The sequence below is a fragment of the Mustela putorius genome, unplaced genomic scaffold, assembly GCF_011764305.1.
Source record: "Mustela putorius furo isolate JIRA1106 unplaced genomic scaffold, ASM1176430v1.1 tig00000129_pilon_pilon_pilon, whole genome shotgun sequence".
Lineage (NCBI taxonomy): Eukaryota > Metazoa > Chordata > Mammalia > Carnivora > Mustelidae > Mustela > Mustela putorius.
In genome coordinates, this window is record NW_025421290.1 from 5,352,899 (window position 1) to 5,379,129 (window position 26,231).

At 34.4% G+C, this 26,231-nt stretch overlaps 1 protein-coding gene across 5 annotated transcripts in view; it reads right to left on the reverse strand.

Annotated features, from left to right (window-relative positions):
* Positions 1–26,231, reverse strand: part of SOS2 (SOS Ras/Rho guanine nucleotide exchange factor 2) — a 76,523-nt gene that overhangs the window by 19,640 nt on the left and 30,652 nt on the right. For 4 of the 5 annotated variants that reach the window (XR_006603391.1, XR_006603392.1, XM_004738740.3 and 1 more), the window contains exons 7-16: positions 24,703–24,813; positions 20,808–20,906; positions 10,583–10,710; positions 9,407–10,062; positions 8,948–9,029; positions 8,159–8,281; positions 6,600–6,703; positions 4,208–4,430; positions 585–704; positions 254–416 (exon numbers count right to left, since the gene is read on the reverse strand). Coding sequence is in view for 3 of the 5 variants with exons in the window: in XM_004738740.3 (XP_004738797.1) it covers positions 254–416; positions 585–704; positions 4,208–4,430; positions 6,600–6,703; positions 8,159–8,281; positions 8,948–9,029; positions 9,407–10,062; positions 10,583–10,710; positions 20,808–20,906; positions 24,703–24,813 (1,809 nt within the window). In the remaining 2 variants the exon portion in view is untranslated. The remainder of the gene's footprint in view (positions 1–253; positions 417–584; positions 705–4,207; positions 4,431–6,599; positions 6,704–8,158; positions 8,282–8,947; positions 9,030–9,406; positions 10,063–10,582; positions 10,711–20,807; positions 20,907–24,702; positions 24,814–26,231) is intronic. The other variant, XM_004738741.3, reaches the window with a different exon arrangement.

Genomic DNA, 26,231 nt, shown 5'->3' on the forward strand with positions numbered 1-26,231 from the left:
TGACCTGAGCAGAAGGCAGAGGCTTTAACCCACTGAGCCACCCAGGTGCCCCCTAGGTAAACATATTAAACAGAGTCACAAGTCCCACATTCTTTGATGGATTCCAGATATACTAGTGTATATTGATATATTTAAGGGAATAAGATGATTTGTAAAGGATTTACTGAAAAAGATTGGTTGGTAGAAGCAATTTATTTTATCATCAATTGTATCTCTCCCCCAAAAAGATGAAATACTTAAGCCTAAAACTTACCTCAAAAGTATGGTCTAGTCTGTATACTGACACTGAATTCACTGCACTGACTATCTCCAATACACCATTGAAATTATTCAAATCTTGAAAAACCTGAAGAATTTCTATAATTCTACTTAGTATTGCCACCCGTTCCTCAAAATTTTCTGCTTCCACAATGCACCTAGACAAAAACAAAAAACAAAAACAAAAACAAAAAAGCATGGCTTAATAAGCAATTTCCTCACCTCACGTAGAAAAGAATACATATATTTTTAGCAAGAATTTAAGCTTATAGATGACTTAATATTATAGCTGTAAAAAGTAATAAGGCAGAAAAATAAACACTTACTTTTCAAACCATAGAGTGAGATTTGTGGTATGGCGAATCATTTTTAATAAATTTGGAGAATTTATTTCTTTATCTTCTTTGGTCCATACACTCCCTACTAGTTCAGAAGGCTGGACTTTCCTGTGGAATAAAAAAATCATGCAACTTAACCTACAAAGGATTAGTATCAAAATTATTTAAAGATCTTTAAATACTCAGTAAAATAAAGACAACACAAAAGATAAATGGAGGAACACATGAACAGGTTTAATTCACAGAGGACTGGACCCAAATAGTCACATAAACACACAAAAAAATTTTGTCTCTTATTCAGGGAAAAGAACATTAAACCACAATGAAATCCCATTTTACTCCTGTCTAACAGAAGTCTAATAGTACCAAATGGGTAAAGATGCGTAGAATCTCTCCTACACTGATATCCAAGTAAAAACTGAAACAACCACTTTGTAAAGTAATTAAGCAATATCTCATAAAACTGAAGATATACAAACTAGATCACCCCAAAAGTCTATCTAGATATATACTTAAGCTATACCAGGTTATAAGAAAATATTTGTAAGAATACTCAGTGAAGCAGTCATTATTTGCAAGACTGAAAAATCACAAATAACCTAGGCTGGATAAATTATGGAACATTCATTTAATGGAATACCACAGTAATTAAAATAAGCAAACCAGGGGCACCTGGGTGGCTCAGTGGGTTAAACCTCTGCCTTCAGCTCAGGTCATGATCCCAGGGTCCTGGGATCAAGCCACATCAGGCTCCCTACTCAGCAGGGAGCCTGGTTCCCCCCTCTCTCTGTCTGCCACTCTGCCTACCTGTGCTCTGTCAAAAAAATAAATAAAATCTTAAAAAAAAAAAAAAAAAAAAGCAAACCAGAGCTATATTCATCAACTTAAATGCCAGAACAATGTAAGTTCATCAACTTAAATGCCAGAACAATGTAAGTGCAAAACATGCTGTAGAATGACACATAAGTATAAACTATCTTAAAACCTGCAAAACAATGCTATATATTGTTTATCAATATTATATGTGTATAAGTTATAAAGACATACATAGGAATAATAAACATCAAATACAGGAGAGTGGTTATTGGGAGAAAGAAGAACAGAATTGGGAAAAATTAGTTGAAGGATTTCAATTGTTATCTGTAAGGCTTTTGCTGTTGATGGGACCTCATTATATAATTTTCTACATTTTTTTAAATGGCTGAATTATTCAGTAAGAAATCTGACAGAGGAGCAAGTTAAATTACTGTATACAGTAAGCCAGGATTACATAATTTAAAAAATTGGCCAGTATCCTATGGTCTTGACTATTAATTAAAAAAAAAGTTTTTAATCGGTAGATTTAAATACAAAAGGGACCTTGTTAACAGTTTTAAAAGTAAGTTTTCTTGGGCTGTTCTACAGTTAAAACAGAAATTCAGGGGCGCCTGGGTGGCTCAGTTGTTAGAGGAGTCTGCCTGCCTTCGGCTCGGGTCGTGATCTGCTCGCGTCCTGGGATCGAGCTCCGCATCAGGCTCTCTGCTCAGTGGGAAGCCTGCTTCTCCCTCTCCCACTCCCTCTGCTTGTGTTCCCTCTCTCACTGTGTATCTCTCTGTCAAATAAATAAAATCTTTAAAAAAAAAAAAAGAAATTCAGTTTACAGTGTCAATGTTCCTCTTCTTCCATAATATACATCTCACTTAACAAAGGTATTTTCTATGTGCTGAAAGCAGGTCCACATTGACTTAAGTGGTTTCTTTTTCTGATATCCACTCCTTTAACAGTCACTCAATGAGGAAAAATGTGATTCAGTACTATTTTTTTTTTAACTCAAGTAGCAAGTCCCTTCATTCCTACCTTTCACAAATTCCACAATATAAACAAAAACCAACTGAACTCCAAATTACCTAAAATACAACATGACACTCTGAATTAGGTGTTCACAACTGCTGACATGTGTGCTCAATTCTGAATGGCACAGCCAAGGCAAACAAGAGGCCCAATTCTAAAGAATGGCAAATTTTTTATCTCTGCTACCTTCCTATATTTCCATTAGCACTAAACTTTGTATATTCTTACTTTTCCCCTTAAAAAAAATGGCTGCCAATCAAGATAACTTCTTAAAGGTATTTGTATTGTAGAAAGGGCTCCTGAATGCAGAAAATTTTTTGATGAAATGACAATGGTGAGAAGTCATTTTTTGACAGGGTGGGGAGAGGTGGCTGTTACCTGCAAGGGTAGTGGTTTAAAAAAAGGTGACAGAGGACAAAGCTGATAAAGCAAGCTGAAAGGATAGAGGACTGCAGTTAGAAAGAAATGAGAGATGCTTGAATTAGTAATTTTGAAATAAGAACGATTTGGAGTGATAACAAGATTTGAAATATAACCTTAAGAGGTGTCAGATTTGGAGTGCAGAATGACATTGGAAGTCATGAAACCATGCAACTATAAAGGTTAGGTTGGGAATAGGTAATCTGCATGGATACAAGGTAATGGCAGGAAATGTTTTATAAGAAAAGACAGACGATGGGATACAGATAAAAGTAAATAGTCAAGCACATTTCTTTCTTTCTTAAAGATTTTATTTATCTGGGGCACCTGGGTTGCTCAGTTATTAAGCATCTGCCTTCAGCTCAGGTCATGATCCCAGGGTCCTGGGATTGGCCTCGAAACGGGCTTCCTGCACAGCGGGAGGCCTGCTTCTCCCTCTCCCACTCCCCCTGCTTCTGTTCCCTCTCTTGCTATGTCTCTCTCTGTCAAATAAATAGATAAAATCTTAAAAAAAAAAAAAGATTTTATTTATTTATTTGAGAGAGAGAGAGAGAGTGCACAGAGGCAGGGGAGGGGGAAGCAGACTCCTGACTGAGCAGGGAGCCCAACAAGGGACTCAATTCCAGGACCCTGGGATCACAACCCGAGCTGAAACCAGATACCAAACTGAGCCGCCCTGCACCCCTAGCCAAGCACATTTCGATCTAATGAGTCTCATAAATGAAAGAAAAGTTCAGAAGTTTTAAGTATGATTTATCATCACACTACTTCAGAAATAAATTTTCTTTGAAGTTACTTTGACTTCAAATAGCTGAAGTACTTAAGACTTCTTTAAAAAAAATAAAGAAATCTTCATTTTTTCTAAGAATTTTGTTATTCATTTGCCTAGCAAACCTAACCCAGTCAAGCTCCAAATTAAATTTTTGATTACTCAGAATCTGAAAAAAAAAATAAAGAAAGCCTGTCTCTCTCAATATTCTATTTACTCAGCTACCTTCAAGAGCCTACAATCCAAACTAAAACAATCTGAGGAAGTATTAGGAGGAAGACCTGGGTGATTGCCTAAAAGGTAGCATTAGTGTCTATCACTCACCATGTGAAAGACTGCTAGTACCTATCTTAGGCCTAAATAGCAATATAAGACTTTTTCCTGTAGGACAGATTATAGTTAAAAACGGTGCTATGAGCTTTCCTCCAAGCCCACAAGAATAAATGAGGCACTTTAAAGTATTCATAAATAATTTGCAAAATGTTCTGAAAACAGAGGTATGGTTTAAGATTCTTGAAAACAAAAAAAAAAAAAAAAAAAAAAAAAAAAAGATTCTTGAAAACAGAGCAGCAAATAAATATTAACTGTCTACCTATAGAGATCAGATTCCAAAAGTGTCAGTTGACGTGCAATTTCTATTGGATGAAGTGTCATGAGATCAAAGGTTTCAAACTGTCCTGGTCGGCTGATATGCCATTCAATTGGTGGAGGTGGACTTTCAAAGGTAATATTATGGCTTATTCCATTTGCCTGAGCTTGTTTCTTTCTCTTGATGATCTTAGCAATTGACTCTACCCATTTCTTCATAGCTTTCCCTAGAAAAGAACACAAACAAAAATACCTTTTACTTGACAGACGTAACTGCAAATCTTTGTATAATCTTTCATCTTTACCCAGCTTCAACAATTACCAACTTATGGCAAATTTTTGCTTCACTTAATGTCACTCATGCCCTCCTTCCATTCCCTATGTTATTTTGAAAGAAATAACATAGGGAGCTTGGCTGGCTCAGTCAGAAGAGCATGTGACTCCTGATCTTGGATTTGTGAGTTTGAGCCCCATGTTTAGGCTACTAGAGAGGACTTAAAATAAATAAACCTGAAATAAATATGTCATTTCATTCATATTTAAGTATGTATCTAAAAATTAAAGACTTTTTAAAATGACAAAACCATTATCATATATAAAAATGACAGTAAATTCTTAAAAATCATCAAATATCTAATTAGTGTTCAGATTTCCCTGATTCTCTCATAAATGTTTTCTAATAGTTGGCCTGTCTGAAATAGGGTCTGAACGAGTTCTACAAATTGCAGTCAATGTCTCAAGTCTCCTTTAATCTATAGGCTCTCCTTTTCTCTCTTATTTTTCCTTGCAATTTACTCATTAAAATTGAATCATTCGCCTTGTGGTATTCCCCAAGTCTGAATTTTTCCAATACTATTCCTGTAGTGTCATTTGCATTGCTTCTCTGTCCGGTTTTTTCTGTATATCAGACACATACAGACGTGATCTGATTCAGGATCAATTTTTTGACATGAATACTTGTAAATATTTCTAACAGCAGCCATATAATGTCCAGTTACATCTTTGTAATATTACTAGGAGGCTGAAAAATAGTTATATTCTAATTCTATCATTCCTTTTTCATTTATTAGTTAAAATACATTTATAATAAGAAACTTTCCCTCAGGGCGCCTGATGGCTCAGTTGGTTAAGCAGCCAACTCTTGATTTCAGCCCAGGTCATGATCTCAGGGTCCTGGGATGGAGCCCTACCTAGGGCTCCGCATTGAGTGGGGAGTCTCCTTTAGGATTCTCTCTCTGCCCTTCCTCCCTGCATGTGCTCTCTCTTAAATAAGTAAGTCTAAAAAGAAAAAAAAAGAAAGAATGAATGAAACTACTTGGTTATGCTGTGGTATAACTTATTTAAGAAAGACCTCTAGACATTAACATAACCATTTACTTGCTTTATCCTAATACATATTTGTATTTTAGAAATTACTTAGATCATATATAGTCCAGCATCTTCATTAAGAATATAAAACAAAAAATTTATTTGTTACCATAAACAATTTCAAGGCAAACATGATAAAAATGTATCTTAAACATCTCAAAGTTGAAGCAAAGGAATCAAATACTCTATTTTAAGTAAAATTCCCCTTAAGTAAGAGCAAGCAGATGAGATAAGTTAGGCTTGAAGTATTCTTACTTAATGCCTTATCCTGTCAGATAAATGTTCTTGATTCAATAATATACACTTGTTTAAATGTTCATGGCCGAGAGTTTCATTTCATGGGCTGTGTGCTAAAATTTTAGGTAAGAAACTCTTACTTTTCAGGTGCTAAAAATATACCAAAAACTTCTGCAAGAGAGGTAAATATTATTTTTAAAGATTTTATTTATTTATTTATTTAGAGGGAGATAAATAGCATGAGCAGGGGAAGGGGCAGAGGGAGAGGGAAAGAGAATCTCAAGCAGACTCTGTGCTGAGCTGATCAAGCCTGATGCCGGCCAGTTCTCACAACTCTGAAATCATGACCTGAGTGAGCCAAAACCAAGAGTCAGATTCTTAACCAACAGAGTCACATAGGTGCCCTAAAGTAAATGTTATTTTTCAAAGTTGTTAACCATTCAAAACTAAAGAGAAGGATTAAGGAGAATAAGAAAACAGGTAATACTGCACATATACTAAAATAGTTGAAAGAATGGCCACCTTGAGATGAGATAAAATTTTAAATGTATTAAGATTATTAAAGAAGACTGATGACTTCTTTTAAAAAAAGATTCTACTAAAAACTTGGAAAGGCAAGGTTCTAAGACGTCAGGTGGTTCTAACATACGTGAGCTCCTTTGAGTCTATAAATCATACCAAATGTTATTTTAGTTGTTTAAAAATAACAGCTTAGCTTCTTAAAAGTCACATAAATTTAAAACTAAGCTGATGTGCAACATAAGATTCAATCAAACCTTTAAATAATATACCTCTTACACTTGAAATGAAGGATTCCAGTCTTTCAAGCAATTCCAAATCTCTTTCAAAGTCATAAAAATGGTGTTCAACCCAGTGTCGAAACACATTTAAGATCCTGAAAAAATGTAAAGAAACACAATTTAGTGAGACGTAAGCCTTCAATTATACTTCTTTCATTTCTCTAATACCATGGTAACAACTTTATATATAAGGGCCAATATAACACTCGGTCTCTAATTTGTATTTAATTAAAACCTAAGCACTTCAATGATGTAAAACAGGTCTTCGGATTAATTTATTGTTTTAAAATTACATTTTAGGGGTGCCTGGGTGGCTCAGTTGGTTAAGCGTCTGACTCCTGATTTCAGCTCAGGTCATGATCTCAGGATCCTGGGATCAAGCCAGTGTCGGGCTCTACGCCCAACACAGAGTCTGCCTATCTCCCTCTCCTGCTGCATCTTCCCCCATGTGCGTGTGTGTTCTCTCTAAAATAAATAAATAAATCTTTTTTAAAAAAGTTTAATCTGAGTGTGGGGGAGTACAAATTCACTGTAGCTAGTACAAAAAAGTTACTCCTTTATTGCTGAGGGGTAAATAAGATCATCTCCCTTTTTTAATTAAAAAGGTTTTTTAAAAATACCATCTTACACAAAGAACGACACATTAAAAGTTTTGGCTGAGACACATACAGCTGGGAGCGCTATCATTCCACTAAAACTGCATTTATTTGTGGCAATTATCCTAAAAAATAAGTAACATGCTCAGTTCCAAAGCTGCAATTTGTTAGTTAACAAAAATCAAGGCACTTTCATATCTGCAAAGAAAAAATTTAGATCATGTACAATTAGGGACTGTAAAGACTAATCAAAGGAGCCTCCAATTTTCACTGCTCAGTGTAAGAAAAAAACAACACTAACTTAGGAAACCAGACAGATACAGGTTTGAATCCTGTCCTGCTGCTCTCTCTGTATAACCTATTTCAAATTACTTTATCTTGCTAAGTTTCAAGTTCCTCAGCTATAAAGTAGTAACTCCTGTGAGGATGAAAGAAAATTGATAAAATACTTAGGCATACAGTAAGTACCTAACAACTAGCAGCTGCTATTATCAAATACATGTTTAGAAATTACTGATTTTTTTAGATGAGTGAGTAAAAGCCTATATATTTTGGGAGAGAACAGTAGGGAAAGAGTTAAAATTCCATAAATATTATAAACTATGAAAAAGCCCAGGATTACTAGATGATCACAAAGGGGGAGGGATGGGCAAGGTTGAGAGTAGGCACACTCACATGAAATTTCACAATTTTTACTTAATAGGTATCCTGGTCTGTAAGCACAATGTGTCGCATGCCAGAGGTATCTGATGCAAATAACACAGTATCATTTTAATAATTAAATTTCTTCAGGACATTTAAGAGTAATTTCACATTGAAATTTGGAAGTTTAATTTAACTACTATGAAGTCTAACAACAATACCTCTATCTGAATTAAGAGATAAGAACTTATATGTGTTAACTATATAATGAAAATTGAATGGTACACAAAATAAATAATATTCAGGCCAAACCTAAGTTGTACTGGTTGGACATATTCCTTGCGAAATCTTTTAAGGTCTGCACTGACGGGCTGTTCGCCTTTCTCTATGGCCAATTTATCTGCTTCAGTGGGTTCTGGCTCTGGAATTTCAAATCTAAAAAGAAAAGAAGGAAAATCAGAGAAATTTTTTGTTGTTCATACACAAATGAAAAGGATTTCAAATACAACAGAAAAATTATTTTAATTAAGCAACCTTCCTTCCTACCATTTATGTGAAAAGTTACTGATAAACTTCCTTTCAAGTGTTACATACTGGGCACCTGGGTGGCTCAGTGGGTTAAGAGTCTGCCTTCAGCTTCGGTCATGATCACAGGCTCCTGGGATCCAGTCCTGCATTGGGCTCCCTCCTCAGCAGGAACTCTGCTTCTCCCTCTCTCTCTCTACCCCTCCCCCTGCTTGTGCTCTCTCTCTCAAACAAATAAAATCTAAAAAATTTTTAAAAATAAAGTGCCAAGTTAAAAAAGTCTCTTTTAAGGAAATATTGTTTTTTTGAACAAAAAAAATTAAGATACATACTTTAAAATTGGGTCTTTTTGATTACCACTATAAACATTGCTAAAATCAGAAGAGACCTCTGTTATAAACAGAGATTTTAATGAGCATGTTGTTTGAAGAGAATAGTAATACTACTAATTTAATGTCAAATAAATTATGTTCAAAAACGAGTTGAGCACATGCTCGGTACCTACCACTTTACAAGGAACAAAATAGTTAACTTTTTATGAAATGTTAATGTAAGTAAAATAGATATTTTTCTTACCGTTCTATCAGTAAGCTTAGCAATTCCTGTGGTTTACAAAATGAACGGTATGTAGTAAGAAAAGTACGAACAAAATTGGGATCTGAAAAGACAGAGCATAAAACAGTTTGTATGTTCAATTCAGTTTCATTAATCCAAAGTAGCATACTTTGAAGGCCTTCCTTTTTCTTTTTTCTGGTTCCTCCCACCATGGTCTTCCTGTACTCATGGTATTTCTTGATAAAGGGGATTGTTTTCTGATTCAAGATTCATAAAATTTTTGTGAATATCTAATAATTAATGAAGTTAACATATTATATCTTAGGAATATTTAGTTAGTTATTTACTCTTTTGATTCTGTAGAATTCTTTTTATATTTCAGAGAAAATCCATTTTTTCCATTCCTCAAGCATTTTTGAACATCCCTGAAAAGCTTTACATTCCCTCAGTAGGTAAGCACTTGTAATGAGTTTCACATACCTGCATACATATGATATGTTAATCTTTCAATTAATTTCACTACAGTTCCTCCTTTAATAATGGGGATTCCACTTCTACTTTGCAGGTTGTCTTCAAAAACAATGTTTTCCTCAGAGTCTTTTACCACAAAACGATACACGTCAGGACTTGGTAATCTCAGTGGCTGCTCATTTTCTTCTTTCAATAACACTGAATCTAGCATTCGATCTAGTGTACTACGATAGTGAAGAGAAATAAGTGCGGCCATCCAATTATTTTTCTCTTCAGCAGACTTAGCAGCAAATATTATGCTGTTTTCATCTTTGGACACCAACTCAAAAGCATTTTTGTACTCACAAGTATCATCTTTATCACATATTTGTATTTTCCTCATGACAAATTTTTCTTTTAATCTGTACTCTGCACTACTGTAACCTGGAAGGCGTGACTGACTATGATTGGGCTTACAGCTAATCATTAAGCCATCAAAGAGAAAAATGTGTCGTTCATGTTTAGCACCAATTCGTGTCAAGGGACCTTCCATAATGAATTCATTACAACATTGTCCAATATCTTTGCCTTCCCATCCATCTATGTTTTTCTGAATTTCATTCATTTTTTTAATAGCCAGATGCTTGCTTCTTAACTGACGATTATAAAAAGGGCAAACAGGATCCCTAAAATGAAAAAAAAAATTAAGATAAATTTAGCTTTTTCAATGGCTAAGCAACCCAAATTTCTTTAATTGTAAAACTACCTCAAATCAAGTGATAAAACCACTAAATAACCAAACACCAGATTTTGTACACAGCATTTACTTTCTTCTACTATCTTTGCCACAACTGATACATGCTTCAGCTACAGTACTGTGAAAGAGAAGTACTAGACTCTGTATTTCATTTCAAATGTCATACGAACTAAAATTACCAAGAATCCTAAAACTTCTTGCATAATATATAAATATTAGATTTATCTTTTAAAATTTTATTACATATATCTTAACAATAAGACAATGCCAATTTTCCACAACTTAAAGACCAAACGAGAAATGTAGGAGTATAACTTTCAAAAATACAAGTATCACTACAAATAACACTTCTTTAGAAAATGAAGCATCAAAAAAAAAAAGAAAAGAAAATGAGGCATGAATGAATGAAATATATAGAAGCATTCATATTTTCAACAGTATGGAATTACCCAGGTCGGCGTCTAGGTGAATACTGCTTGTAAATTCGGTCCATACTACCTTGGAGATTCATAAGAGCAGTAATAGCTTGGTTCAAACATTCTCTGTCTTCCTGATCTTCACTACATGCTTTCAATTGCTAAGAAAAACAAACAAAAATTAAACCTGCATTGCTCAATTCCCTCCCATTCTTGTAGAGGAAACAGCAACAACTATTATAAACTCTAAATGAATTTTAAATATACTTAATAAAACCAGTTATAATTTATTTAATTATGTATACCTGATGTATACCTTATACCTTATGTATACCTGATCTCTCAAAACCATATATAAATATAATACAGATATAAAGCACTATTACCACAGCAATCAGAAAAAAAAGCAACTGTGAAAACCATCTGGACATTTTCCAGACACACAAAAATAGTTTAAAATATGAAAAGCATGAACCTTACAAGTTGCTTTTGTTAATAACTACAAATGAGATAAACACACAAATTATTTCATATTCTCTAATGATTAAGTTCTTAAGTTTCAGAAATGCCAAAAGCTTGTTTATCTTTGCTATACAATATAATCAAGTATGCCAACTTTAGCACCCAATCCATCATCAACTTTTCTGCAAACAGCATCTATGAGATTCAACTGGTACTTTTTTACAACGTAAAATTCAACCATTGTAGTAAATATCAAGAAACCACGAAAGTTAATATTCTAGCTCATTAACCCTTAGAAATAAGGCTTACAAATTATATTATTAGTTCTAACAACTCTGGTTCTACTAGATTTATCCAAAAATTTCTCTTCTCTCTCACTCTCAAAGTGGAAGAAAATTTACCTTAGGATAAATAATTCAGATTGGATGATGCTCCAGTGTTTCAATTTGACAAGAGAAGTAAAAGTGGAGAATTATATAGATACTATATACAGATTATATAGATACAAAATATATTTATGCAAGAATAAGGAAAACTTATAATCTTTCTGAATATTTTTTCCTTCTGAAAATTGTTAAAAATTAAAATCTATTTTATGATTTTAAATTACCTTACTAGAAATTTTGTGATAAATTTTTCTTATATTCCAAGAACAGTCTGAAAACCATTCAGCAATGATACCCTTTCCTCAGCATGGAACTGAATAAATACTGTTTGAGCTCTAGGTCCATTACCTTTTTTTTTTTTTTTAAGCTTATTTATTTTTTAGTAATCTGTACAGCCAACATGGAGCTCAATCTCACCATTCCAAGATCAAGAGTTGCATATTCTTCTGACTGAGCCAGTCAAGCTCCCCTAGGTCCATTACTTTTCATGTATATGTCCTAGAAATTATTCTCTAGAGCACAGAGCCATCTGATATTTTTTGAGATAAATGTAGAAGTCTTGCTATCACAAGATCAGCAATTTAATAATTTAAGTGACTATCATTAGAAGTAAAATTTAATCTCTAGATTAAGAAATAAAAAATTGAAAGGATGAAGGGAAAATAGGCAAAATACCAAAAGAAGTTTGGAAAGGATGAGTGCCTGGGTCATTCTGACTTGAAAAGGTGAAAAATCACCTTCAAAGGTGAACATTTGACTCATAATTTTTTTTCACTTATTTTACTGCTTTAAAGATTTCTTACAAATTCTTCTCAACTCTATTCTAAAATATTTCCTTGTAAATATGGATACTGATGATACAAAATGCTTCTAGGGTTTATTATTTATTTATTTATTTATTTATTCCTGCTTTTGTTGATCCAAATTTCAAACTATCTCTCATAGTAAGATTCTACCAAAATGAGAACTGCTTTTGTTTTGTTTGTTTGTTTGTTTTTTAAGAGAAAGATAGTGAGGGTGCCTGGGTGGCTCCATCGGTTAAGAGACAGATAGTGTGAGAGAGAGAGAGAGAGAATGCATGAGAGTGGGTGTGAATGGAAGAGGGAGACACAGAATCTTAAGCAGTCTCCATGTCCGGTGTGGAGCCTGACAAGGGGCTTGATCTCACAACCCTGAGATCATAACCTGAGCCAACATCAAGAGTCAATACTTAACCAACTGAGCCACCCAGGCACTCCAAGAGCTGCTTTTTTATTTAGGTGTTTGAGGATACTAAATTTCTATAGTCTATTTGGTCTTAAGGCTGTTCAAACTCTTACACACAAACAGCCATGTCATTTCTAAATGTCCGTGTGATAGTTAAAGGTTGCCAAGGAATGAGAAAAAAAAGGTTATTTCAGGATATTTAAAGAATAGGGTTTCCTAGTGATCAAAGTAGGTAAAGCAGTGGCTCTGCCATAATCTTAGTCTACTAATTTGCTTAAAATTTCCTGAATTTTTATAAACATCAGATAAATAAATATCCAAGTTAACGGTCTATAGACATTTGAAAGAATGTATTCTAAACATCTTGTATTGACATAGAAATGACCACACTGAACTACCGGCAAACAAGCCCTGCTTTCACATCCCTATCGTTTTCCACACATCTGTCTCTGGCCTTCCTTATTCCCCTGGCCAGTTAGCCTGTATGACAGCTCAAACACCTCCTCTCTCTGAAACTCTTCCTTTTTCTTCCCACTTAAAATTTTTTCTTTTGAAATATCAAATTTATATAAAACTTATGAAAATACAAATAACTCCTGTATACCACAAGTCACCAACTTTAAACATTTTGCTACGTATGCTTCATTAGTCCGTGCATTGAGTATATGTGCACCGCTTTTTCCCCTGAGCTATTTGAGAGTAGTCTGTGATACTATCCCCTTCCAGTTACTTGCTGAGGAAAGAGAACCACTGCTACAAAATTTTGAGATTATTTCTGGAATATGAGGAAAACTCAAGTGATACACAAATTACTCTCAAATAGTATCATTCCCCTTCACTCCTTTAATACATCAGCAGGGCATCTTAGAGCAAAGATACTCTTTCAATGGTACAGTGATCAACTTCAAGAGATTTAATACTGATGTTCTATTATCTAATTTTTTGCATATCCAATTTTGCCAAATGTCCCAATAATGTCCATTAGAGTAGTTTTCCCTCCAACACAGGATACAGTCATGTTTTCACTGGCTTTCTTTTTTTCAGTTTTACTAAGATATAATTGACATACAGCATTACATAAGTTTACGGTGCAAAACATAACGATCTGATTGACATAGGTTGTGATTTATTGTCTCTTTTAATCTGCAATAGTTCCTCAGCATTTGTCTTTCATTGCTCTCCAAAATAAATAACACACACACATACACACACCAGAATAGCAGGATAAATCCCAAAATACCCAACACCCATATTTAATTTTTTCATACTTCCCTAGACAGGGTTAGTTACTCATGCCTCAGCGATTCCACAGTACTATACTTCTTAGACAATTATTACATTTATTTGCTGCAATTATCTAATATGCATCTTCTTCACTATGCCATGAACTCTTTAAAGTCTGGCATAGGTTTTACGCATTTTTAGTATAGTACCTGCACGGTAGGTACCCAAAAGTAATAAGAATGAACGACTGTTGTATAAATATTCATAATTTTGTTAAGTGTTTAGACAAATAACAATAAACATTTATTGAGATTTTACTCTGTGCAGGTTCTTTTAAGCATTACCTTAATCTTAGTTACAACTCTGTAAGATAGGTACTATTATACATATGAAAGATGAAGAAACCAAAGCACAGAAAGGTTAGGTGGTTCACACAAGATGAACAGCACAGTCTATATTCAAACCCATGGACTCCATGGCCCATGTTTTTTGCCACACATTATACTGCCTCTCTACAATGGCACCAGACACAACTATGCAAAATACTGGTCTATGCCTAAGTCTGGTGATCATGAGTCAAAGGGGACCCCTTCAACATTAAAACAAACTGGATAATTACGCTATTTAAGAAATGAACTTGGTGAGCTTAGAAAAGAAGTCAAAGAATAAACGCCCTTTCAACAACACCTAAACTAAGCATAAGGTGGAAGCAATCTTTCATTAGGTGCAGTATCTTATGAACTTGACTGAAGAATACATTCCTTGCTTACTGATCATTATTCTACTTAGCTGTCTGTTAAGTACATCCTGCCCAAGATTTTACACTTTGTGTAAGTATTTTCATAACTCTATTAAGATTTCTTGAAACACTTAATAATGCTTCTCTTAAATTCCTATAAAATGCTGTATCTACTGTGGATGTCTATATGCCTAAAGGTAAACTATAGTAAATTATAAATTTGTTTCTAATTCATTATACTAGGAGTGCAGTCTTGAAGTGATATAATACATGTGATCAATTCTTTTTTTGTAACAATAAAGTTCTCTCTACATTTTCATAAAAACAGTGTTTTAGTAAATTTGGTAGGACATTCAACTCATTATAACCTATCACTTGGGGCACCTGGGTGGCTCAGTGGTTAGGTGTCTGCCTTTGGCTTGGGTCATGGCCCCAGCGTCCTGGGATCAAGCCCCATATCAGGCCCCTTGCTCTGCGGGGAGCCCCTCTCCAGCTCCTCCATGCTTATGTTCCCTCCCTCGCTCACTCTCTGTCATAAATAAATAAAATCTTAAAAAAAAAAAAACTATCACTTTTATATGTGTTTTTTAAAAAAAATTGTTATTATTCCTTAGGACATCCTTGAATGATGTGTCAGTACTGAAAGAGTATTTATTATGTAGCCAAATATTTCTTGTACTCTTTTTCAATAGCCAGAACATTAATTTCAACAGAGATGATCTCAAGCTTTTATTTTTTTTTAAGATTTTATTTATTTATTTGAGAGAGAGAGAGAGAGATAGCGGGAGGGGAATACAAGCAGGGGGAGTGGGAGAGGGAGAAGCAGGCTTCCTGCTGAGCCGGAGCCTGACGTGGGGCTCGATCTCAGGACCAGGGGATCACGACCCAAGCCAAAGGCAGATGCTTAACAACTGAGTCACCAGGCACCCCAATTTTTTTTCCTTAAATTTATTTATTTGAAAGAAAGAGAGAGAGAGCAGGGGGAGGGACAGAGTGAGAGAGAGAGAGAATCCCAAGCAGATACCCCGCTCGATAATTTCTCTTGAGAGGAGAATTTCTATTCCTTCCATGACTAAATTTCCAAGGAATGACCAGAGAATTAAAGAGTATTACTTGAGGGGCAGCTGGACGGCTTGGTCAGTTAAGCAACAGACTCTTGGTTTCAGCTCAGGTCATGATCTCAGGGTTCTGGCATCAAGCCGGGGCGGGTGGACCCTAACTCTCAATGGGGAGTTGGCTTCGGATTCTTTCCTTCTGCCTCTCCCACCACACACACACTCTCTTAAATAATAAATAAATAAATCTTTTTAAAAAAATGTTAATTGGCCCTGAATACATCAATTCTGAACTGAGACCAGATATGTTCTTACCAACTGAAGGATTGAGGATATGTTGGAATATAAGAAGTATATTACGAAGTCACTTACAAATCAGGAAATGAATTGGTTTTTTCTTGCTCCTCTTACATTAAGGATTAAATATACCTCAAGAAAAAAATCTATAATTTATCTGAGGAAAAAAAACCAAACATAAAATGAAAGGACTTTGTGATCAACTTCAGAAGGATTAAATTTGAGGGGTGCCTAGATGGCACAGTAGGTTGAGTACCTGACTCTTGGTTTCGGCTCAGGTTATGATCTCACAGTAGTGAGATGGAGCCCCTAGTTGGGCTCTGTGCACTCAGTGAAGAATCTGCTTGGGTTTCTTTCTCCCTCTGCCTCTATCCCTCCATGCTCTCTCTTGTTCTCTCCCTAAAATAAGTAAGTCTTCTTTTAAAAAGGATTGAATTTGGAAAAAAAAGAAAAAAGAAAGAAATATATTATCCGTAAGATGAACTTTAAAACTATGAAAAGTTGCTGTGAATAACAACCCAACAACATACTATGAGATAATTTCAAGTAAACAATAGGTAATTCACTACAATTTCTCATTACGTAGTTATTTTTTTTTATCTTGTTTATCATAAATTCTGGTTCTGGGAAATAACACTTGAATAATATTTAAATGCTATGTCCACAAATGTATCTTCTTGGCATATGACTCAAACAAATATTCAGATTGAAACAGGCTTAAAACTGCTCTAGGATCGTACTTTCTATTCCCTAAGGAATGGGACAGTCTTAAGTTACACTGGTACAGCCTTCTTTCTCATGATTCTCATCCAAAGGAAGCTTAACATGAAATAAAATTTCTTTTGGATGAGTACTTAAGCCAAAGAATATCACAAAAGGCAATCTACAGAAATTGAAGAAAATATTGCAACTGGTACATATAATAAAGTATTAATATCCAGACAATATAAAGAACTCCTACAACACTACAACAAAAACACAAACAACCCCCCAAATAGCACAGGGCTTATTTTTCCCAGGAACTAACATAAATGATTAATAAGCATATGAAAAGATGCTCACCATCACTAATCATTAGAGAAATGCAATCAAAACCACAATGAAATACCACCTCACATCCAGCAGGACGGCTACTAACAAAACCCAAAGATACAGAAAATATCAAGTGTTGATGAGGATGTAGAGAAACTGGAATGCTTGTGGTAGAGATGTCAAATGGTATAGTGCTATGGAATAAAGTATGGTGTTTCCTCAAAAAATTAAAAATAGAATTACCATCTGATTCATCAATTCTATTTCTACCCAACAGAACTGAAAAGCAGGCTCTTGAGGAGATATTTGTATACCCACAGCAACATAATTTAGAATACCCAGGAAGTAGAAGCAATCCAAATGTCAAGTCATACTGGCTGCATAACAATATATCTAACACTACTGAAGAGTGTGGCTAAAATGGCTAAGAGGTGAAGTTTCATGTTATGTGTATTTTACAATTACAAACTAATGTTTTAAAAGACCAACAGTATCACAGTAAAAACAAATTTAAGAGTAGAAATTAGCTTCTCTTCCTCCCATGTAATAATCTGTTTAGCTTATGTCTAGAATTAGTTCTTATTCCAGTGTTTTTCAAACTGCATGTCATAATCCATTAGGGGATCATAATCCTTTTTAAAAGAAAGAAACAGAATAGAAGAGAAACAGCAGATACTGCAAGAAATGGTTAAGTAGCATTTCATGAAAGTTTTTCTTTCATATAAATATGTGTGTGTATATATATGTATACACATAGCATGAAATTAAATGCCTTTCTTACTAAGGATTATTCCCACTATGTAATATAAGGGCTGATTACCAAGGACAATAAATGCTAACAACTGGACCACATTCTAGAATATTTAGACCTTTCTGATCTCACTAATTGAGTTTTATGCTTACTGAGAACCAGTAATATATGTTTCCAAATATGTTTATGCAAGTTGTGCTTATCATGTAATTATGTAATTTAATTACTCATTATTTAAGTCAAAGAAATAAGAGTATAAAAGAAGATATTTATAGGGGCACCTGGGTGGCTCAGTTGGGTAAGCAACCGACTGATTTCAGCTCATGTCATGCATGATCTCAGGGTCATGAGACTGAGCTCCGTGTTCAATTCCGCCCTCAGAGTGAAGTCTACTTGAGATTCTCTCTCCTTCCTCCTTCTGCCTCAAAGTCTGTTCCTGCTCTTTCTAAAATTAATAAAATAAAATCTTTTTTTTAAAGAGGATATTTATATGAAAACTCAAGGCATTTTAAAGGCAAGCTCCATTAAAAAGGTATAAGGAAGGGCGCCTGGGTGGCTCAGTGGGTTGGGCCGCTGCCTTTGGCTCAGGTTGTGATCTCAGGGTCCTGGGATCGAGCCCCGCATCGGGCTCTCTGCTCGGCAGGGAGCCTGCTTCCCTCTCTCTCTCTCTGCCTGCCTCCCCATCTACTTGTGATCTCTCTCTGTCAAATAAATAAATAAAATCTTTAAAAAAAAAAAGGTATAAGGAAGATACTATGAAAGATTTGGAAGAATTGTTAAGAACCTAGGTTTCTGCACTCAAGCTGTCTTTACAAACATCTCCAAATTCATGTACCATCTAAAAAGAAATGGAAAACAGAAATCACAGAAGATAATTTTTGTGATGTATTTAAGAAAGATTTATGTTCAAGAAAAGATTTTACAAGTCAATATATTAGCACATAAATACATATAAGTCAACAGATAAGCACATAAATACATATAAATGTTGATCTATAGGGGTTTTGTGGTTATTTAAATAAAATGTATATAATATTTTTAATGATTTTTTAAAGATTTATTTATTTGAGGGAGAGTGCGTGTGAGGTGGGTGAGGGGCAGAGGGAGAGTGAATGCTCAAGCAGACTCCACACAGTGCAGAGCCCAACATGGGGCTCGAAATCAAGAGTGGCTGCTTAACTGAGTGAGCCACCCAGGCATCCTGATTCTTTATTTTAATTAGCTGACCAACTCTACTGGTCCCAATTACAATGGTTAAGAGAAGATGGAGTCTAGTGATTAACTGGTAGCAAAGTAGCGAAGGCCTCAGGATGAGTTAGGCCATCACGGTTAATGCCCTGATCTCAGATGCAGACATAGTAGCTGTAAGATCAACCTTGAAGGTTTTAAAAGCCAATCATTCAGACAGGGTAAAAAATAAGCTTCAATTATAAAGTCAAACCAGAATTTTTAAATGTTGACAAATACTTGAAGGCAGTTTTAAGTCTAATGATAGGACTTCCAATTAGAAATGAACTCTATCCAAAAAAATTTTAGAAATCCAAACATACATCTGGGGCAGCCAATTTATTATTCATATGAAGCCTGCAATCATTTTTATGAGTTCTTTATGGATTCATGAGTTCCCAGAGAGATATTCAGAATCAAGTTGTTCATCTACTTGTGCTCAAAAGCTTGTGAGCTTCAGCATCACATATTATAGGTAATAAGACTTAATAAAAGAATTCTTGAGCTAGTTATTCATTAGAAATCACCAAATGAGGGGCACCTGGGTGGTACAGTGGGTTAAGCCTCTGCCTTTGGCTCGGATCATGATCTCAGGATCCCAGGATCAAGCCCCACATTGGGCTCTCTGCTCGGCAGGGAGCCTGCTTCCCCCTCTCCCTCTGCCTGCCTCTCTGCCTACTTGTGATCTCTCTTTGTGTGTCAAATAAATAAAATCTTAAAAAAAAAATCACCAAATGAATTCCTTGCCTAAGTGCCTACAGGATACAGAGTTATTCTGGCTTTAACATTATTACTAATGAGTTAGATGGAAAAAATCTGAACAGGTTGTCTACACCAACAACTTGGTACTCTAAAGAAGTATAAAATACATAGGCAGAAGGCTGTCTCGCTTCTAAAAAGCAATTTTAAAAGTTGCAGAAGAAAATTTTAATGAACAAGATATTTTGAAATAATGGGGCACCTGAATGGCTCAGTAGGTTAAGCATCCAACTCTTGATTTTGGCTAAGGTCATGATCTCAGGGTCGTGGGACTGAGCCCCACGTTGCAGTCTATGCTCAGCATGGAGTCTGTTTATCCCTCTCTCTCGGCTCCTCCCCGCCCTTGCGCTTGCTCTCTTTCTCTCAAGTAAATAAATAAAATCTTTAATAAATAAATAAATACATAAATACATACATAAAAAGAGTTCAAGTTTTAACATAATTTTTTGTTAGCTGTTGCTTTTGTTAGGGTCCTAGCTAAGAGAGGAAGAACACTATACTGCATGGTAAAAAAAAAAGTCAACTTTAAAAGTGCTTTTTTAATAAATTAAAACAAGATGGAAATTTAGACCAATGTTATACATAGAAGTTATCAATTACTTCCATAAGAGTTAAATCACTGTTACTGTGTGCCTCCAAAGAGTAATAAGAAAGTAGTCTATGTTAGTACTTTGAAATTCTATATTATGAAATGACAGATAAAGACATATTTCCCTCTTCCTACCTTTGGTAATGAAATGAAAACAAAAAATATAGGCTCTTTGGAAAAGAAGGTAGACATTTAAGATACTTTATTTTTAATGAATAAAAAGCATTAAAAATAATATGACCAGATCAAAAACTAGTTCTTGGGGTACTTGGGTGACTCAGTCAGTTAACATCTGCCTTCTGCTCAGGTCACCACCCCAGGGTCCTCGGATTGAGCCCTACCTACACTGGGATCCCTGTTCCTCTGGGAGCCTGCTTCTCCCTCTGCCTCTGCCCTCCCCCTTGCTCATGCTTAGTTTCTCTCTCTCTCAAATAAATAAAATCTTTTGAAAAAAAAAAAAACAAAAAAAAAAACCCTGTTCTTAAGTCTCATAAATGCAAGTACTTTTGGCTCAGGAAGGTTTCACCTTACCTTTAATAATTCAAAATAGTGCCAACAATGATAAACAGGCACCAGCATAAGGCGTGGAAGGACATAACGAACTGCCTCTTTAAAACCATCAGCAATGGACTGCAAAGCAAAAAGATACAACTGTATATCTCTGGTATCAAGAATATATAACAGCAATGCCTAACAGAAATGCCTTATAAAAATACAAGATACAGACTTAACCAAAACCATAACAGAAAGAATGTTCTAAATGGAAATTAAAGTGCTATAAAATGAAGGGGTTTTTCCTCCTTTAAGTTATTAGATAGATACATACATTTCTTCATCTCTTAATACAGCAAAAATAACTTTCACAGCAGTCCTATACAACTTTTCTTCAAAAGCTTTTGCTTCCCCATACCCTGAAAAAATTTTGAAAGCTATATACTCTCTTGTATATTGAAATGTTTTAAGTTTAAGTGGTTATGAAGGATGTACTTTTTGGGATACTGTATATCATAGATGTGACTTAAATATGTTTCACAAATGATGAAATAAACTTCAGATTTAGCTTATTTATTTTATGAAAAATACTTGTCATATAACTACATTGACAAAGCCAATCTTCACTGCCAAAATAAAGAGCTAGATCAGACAATTTCTGCACAAAGTCTAACTTCATTCTTACAGCCAAACATATATATTGTTAATGTCACAGTTCGAAGTACAGGAAGCATCTGGAAGAATCTCTAACTGCTTCTAACTCCATATCCCCAGTATGAGAACTTCACAAGCCTCCCCTCTCCTTTATTTTAATGTCCAGTGAATGCTGAGATACTTTTTAAAATAATTAATTTTAACTCTTGTAAATGATCTCACTTCTTTTTTTTTAAAATTTTTTATTTTTTATAAACATATATTTTTATCCCCAGGGGTACAGGTGTGTGAATCGCCAGGTTTACACACTTCACAGCACTCACCATAGCACATACCCTCCCCAATATCCATAACCCCACCCCCCTTCTCCCAACCCCCCTCCCCCCAGCAACCCTCAGTTTGTTTTGTGAGATTAAGAGTCACTTATGGTTTGTCTCCCTCCCAATCCCATCTTGTTTCATTGATTCTTCTCCTACCCACTTAAGCCCCCATGTTGCATCACCACTTCCTCATATCAGGGAGATCATAAATGATCTCACTTCTTAATTCCTAGATATGGCAAGATATAGTTTGATATGACACGACATTTTAGCTACTACAAGTTTTTATTTTTAACACAATTACCCTATCTCCTGTTTTTAAAAATCCTTTTGCTTTGCACTCAATGAACTCTCCTATAAGAGCAAAAGGTTTTTGTTCCCCCTGGCTGGGACCCTGCAGGTCTTTATACCTTGGATCAATGCATAATGGGAAATTCAATATGGCAAGCATAATGCATAAGAGAAGTTGAAAAAGAGAATACAAAAACATAAAAAAGGTAGCAGCCAGGCTAGAAACTGATTCCCTTATGACTGTCTGTGCCCTTATATCACCTGAAAAATCTTAGCGTACAGCTAGGCATACCCCAGTTCTGAAAACTAATTATCTGTAGAATAAATGATTTTCTAAAATTTGAGGGATTTAAAAGTTACTCATGTTGATTTTAAATGTCATCAGGTTGACTTATTTAAACGGTTATTTCTCCTCATCAGATAAATAGAGACAACAGCAATATATGTGGAAAGAATCTCTTATGTTAATTCTTAAAAGTATCCTCACAGGCAAACATTCCCATAATTCTCATAAATTGTTAACTGAAGTTAAATTATAGCTTGTTCAACAGACCTATTACAATTATATGCTTAGTCAATTTATTTTCCTAAAGATTAATTTCTTTCATCATATAATAAAAGATAGTGATGTGAATGACCCGATTTATTTTTATATATTTTATATATAATGCTTTACCTGGAACCAAGATGAAACTTTAAAATTAAGTCTATAAGATCAGTTATTTTGTTAACTGGCACTGAAATGGCTACTAAAGTGTATCCTAAAGTGCTAATGCAATGTATATTTATAGTGAAGAACTAAAAATAAAACAAGTTAATGAGTATTTTAATATACGCCAAATGTACTTAGTGTACTCCCATTTGATTTTCACAAAAACCGTAACAGACATACATTATCATCATGTCAAAATTAGCAAACTAAGTCTCAGAGGTTAAGTGACTTGCTCAGGATACCATAATTATTGATTGGCCCAAAGGCAGAAGTTCTGACTCCTAAGCTAGTATTCTTAGAGTGCACTACATATTTCTGAAGAAGTTTTTTGTTTTATGCTTTTTTAATGAAGCATTACCTTCTTCACCTTACCCTGAATAGATCTTTGTAAAGTTAATACAGTACAAGTGAGTTTGGCATGAAAAGGGATTTTATTTAAGTGTTTAAATTTCACTGTATATCTGGAGTCACAGTTAATGAGTCCAAAAACATTCAAATCCCACAGTAAGAATTCCTAATAAAATAGGAATGAAATAAATGTTGTGAGTACTTTTAATGATTATGCAAAGATCTTACAGGTATATTGTCCCATTTAACTAATACTTACTTTATGGTTTATATGAATATATAGGATTTAGCTTAAGAAAATTATTTCTTCATTGAAGTAAGTTTTGAAAATTAGGTTAATTTTATTCCAAGTTGACAAGTTATTGAATACAGTAGAAGACAATAATGGGAATTTACAGTAAAGAAGGCAGGGAGAAGATTTTAAGGTCAGTTTTGAACATGTTATATTTGAAAAACTTGTGGGATATCCAAGGGAGTTAGTTCAACGGGAACCTGGTTATATGAAAGTGTAAACACACACACAGTGCTCATAAGAGTGTTATGGCTTGAAAATACAAATAGGAAGTCACCAGCATACAGGCAGCAGCTAAAGCAGAATGTACAGATAGTCACTCAAGGAGTACAGCAGGGCAGAAGAGGGGCTGATAATTGAAGCTGAAAAACATCGGCAATTATGGAGACTAAGAAATGAAAGAAGATCAGAATTAGGAGGAAGTATCGTGGGAGCCAAAAGGACAAACAAATAGTACAGGCATAAATAGGAAATCAAAATATCCACTGGAAATCAAAATATACAAACAATGACAATTAAGCTCATTTTAAAGGCAGCTTTTAGTGTTCTAACCTGATCAGAATGGTAGCAGTTTGATAAAGAAGAGTAAAAAGTAATATGAAGATAATTAGCTAAAAATGAAAAAAAATGAAAGGGGCAATGGCTAGAGCGAAGAAAAAGTTTTGTTTATTTGCTGGTTTTAGGACAATAAAGACCATATTTACATGCTAAGGGAAGAGAGGTAGTCTACATGCAGAATGTTTCTACAGCAGTATAAAGTCAAGGATCTATGCCAGTGTAACTAACCTTTGCTAACTGAAAGAGTTAAAACGTAATTCTGTCTCTCCACTTTCTTTCATTTTACCTAACTGCATTACTGAATCAACTTGTATAGTCCCCATTAATATCTCCTTTAAATTACAGGCCTGGTAGAGAAGTCAGTATAGATATTACATGAGGATATTCTCCAGTCTTTATGATTTCTGTTCCTGCTCCTGTAGGGAATAAGATCCTAAAAGAGCTCTGCATATTAATTTCTATATCCCAGAACTAGAATGTGCCAGATTCTTGTAGTCAATCAGTATGTGTAATAATATTCCATAAAAGATTTCTACATTTAGGACAGACTGAAAGAACTTGAAACAAAAAAACAGAAGATAATCTAAAATAAGCTTACAATGAACAGATTTTGAAGGACTGGTGAATTAGTTCTTTATGTGCTTTGTGAAAGGATTCCAGAACTTACAAATGTTGAAGAATAAGATGGTGAGTTATTTCTTCGGTTGCTTTATAAAAACAAAAACAAAAACAAAAAACAAACATTCAATTTAAGTTTACCTGAAAGTGTAGAGCCACTGCAGGTCTGGCCATCAGCTTACTGAAATGTTCATTAAATTTTGGAGAAAGAATGTCCTGTGATAATGTTTCATAAGGATCAAATGCTTGCTCCTATTTTTTTTTTAAAAAAGAAGAATGTGTTAGGTTTAAAATCTACTAATATGGCAGATTATCTAATAGTAAATTTTTATTCAAGTTCTCAACTAGGTTTCAAAACTTTTGGGGGACAAACAGTAACTTGCTTAAATTTAAGCTTAGAAATTTTCTTAAATGTATGTAATGATCTTGAATGATACACGATCTTAAAACAGGTCACTGAATTTGCGGCCATAAGTTATCCAACTATTAAAATGCTTATCCACATTTACTTCCAGTAAATGAAGAGTATTTATTAGTAAAACAAGGTTGGGATTTGAAATTTCAGTTAGGCTTACCTAGGTTAAAGTGAGTTTACACCGAAGACACTCCAAGGAAGCAAAACCTGGTACTACTATTTTATCCACTCTACACTTTTCAAAATCAGAAAAAGAAAGCAAAGACTAATATATAGTAAAATAACAAGACAAAAATTGTCCATATTTGTAAATGTTTGTATTTCAATAAATTTCTATTACTTGACAATAATTCAATATTCCCAGTGTTTAGTTATAACTAAGAGACTTGTTTCATTTTTGTATTTTAAAAATACTGTATGTTTTTCAGAAAATAACAAATATTGGCAAGGATGAGAGAAACTTAAATTCTCATCTACCAGCAGTAGAAATATAAAATGGTGTAGCTCCTGTGGAAAACAGTTTGGCAGTTCCTCAAAAAGCTAATCAAAGAATTACCCCATGACCCAGCAATTCTACTACTGGACATATAATCCAAAAGAATTCAAAACAGAGATTCAAACAGATATTGTATGCCAATGTTCACTACAGCATTGTTCACAATAGTCAAAAGATGGAAACACCATGTGTCCATCATCAAATAAATGGATAAACAAAACGTCATATAGATATACAGTGGAATATTACTCAGCCATATGAAGAGATGGAATTCTGATACATGCTGTGATGGATGAACCCTGAGAACATGTTAAGTGAAATAAGCAGACACAAAAGAATATTGCTAGGATTCCACTTATATCAAGTATCTATTTTCATACAGATAGGAAGTAGATTAGAGGTTACTAGGGGTTAGATCAGGAGGGAGGGAAGAATAGGGAGTTACTGCTTAATGAGTACAGAGTTTCTGTTTGAGATGATAAAAAGGTTTTAGAAAAAGACAGCAGTTGTATGGCTGTATAATATTGTGAATTTAATCAATGCCACTGAATTATATACTTAAAAATGGTTAAAATGGCAAATCTTATATAAAATATATTTTAGCACAGCAACAAAATAAAAATTAAAAAATACACTGTTTTTGAACCATGATATCTTTAAAAGAATAGCAACCAACCTGGCTACAGATTAATATGCTAAGATATCACAATATAAAAACTTGCTAATAAAAATTAAGGCTGAATATTTTGCTTAGGTATC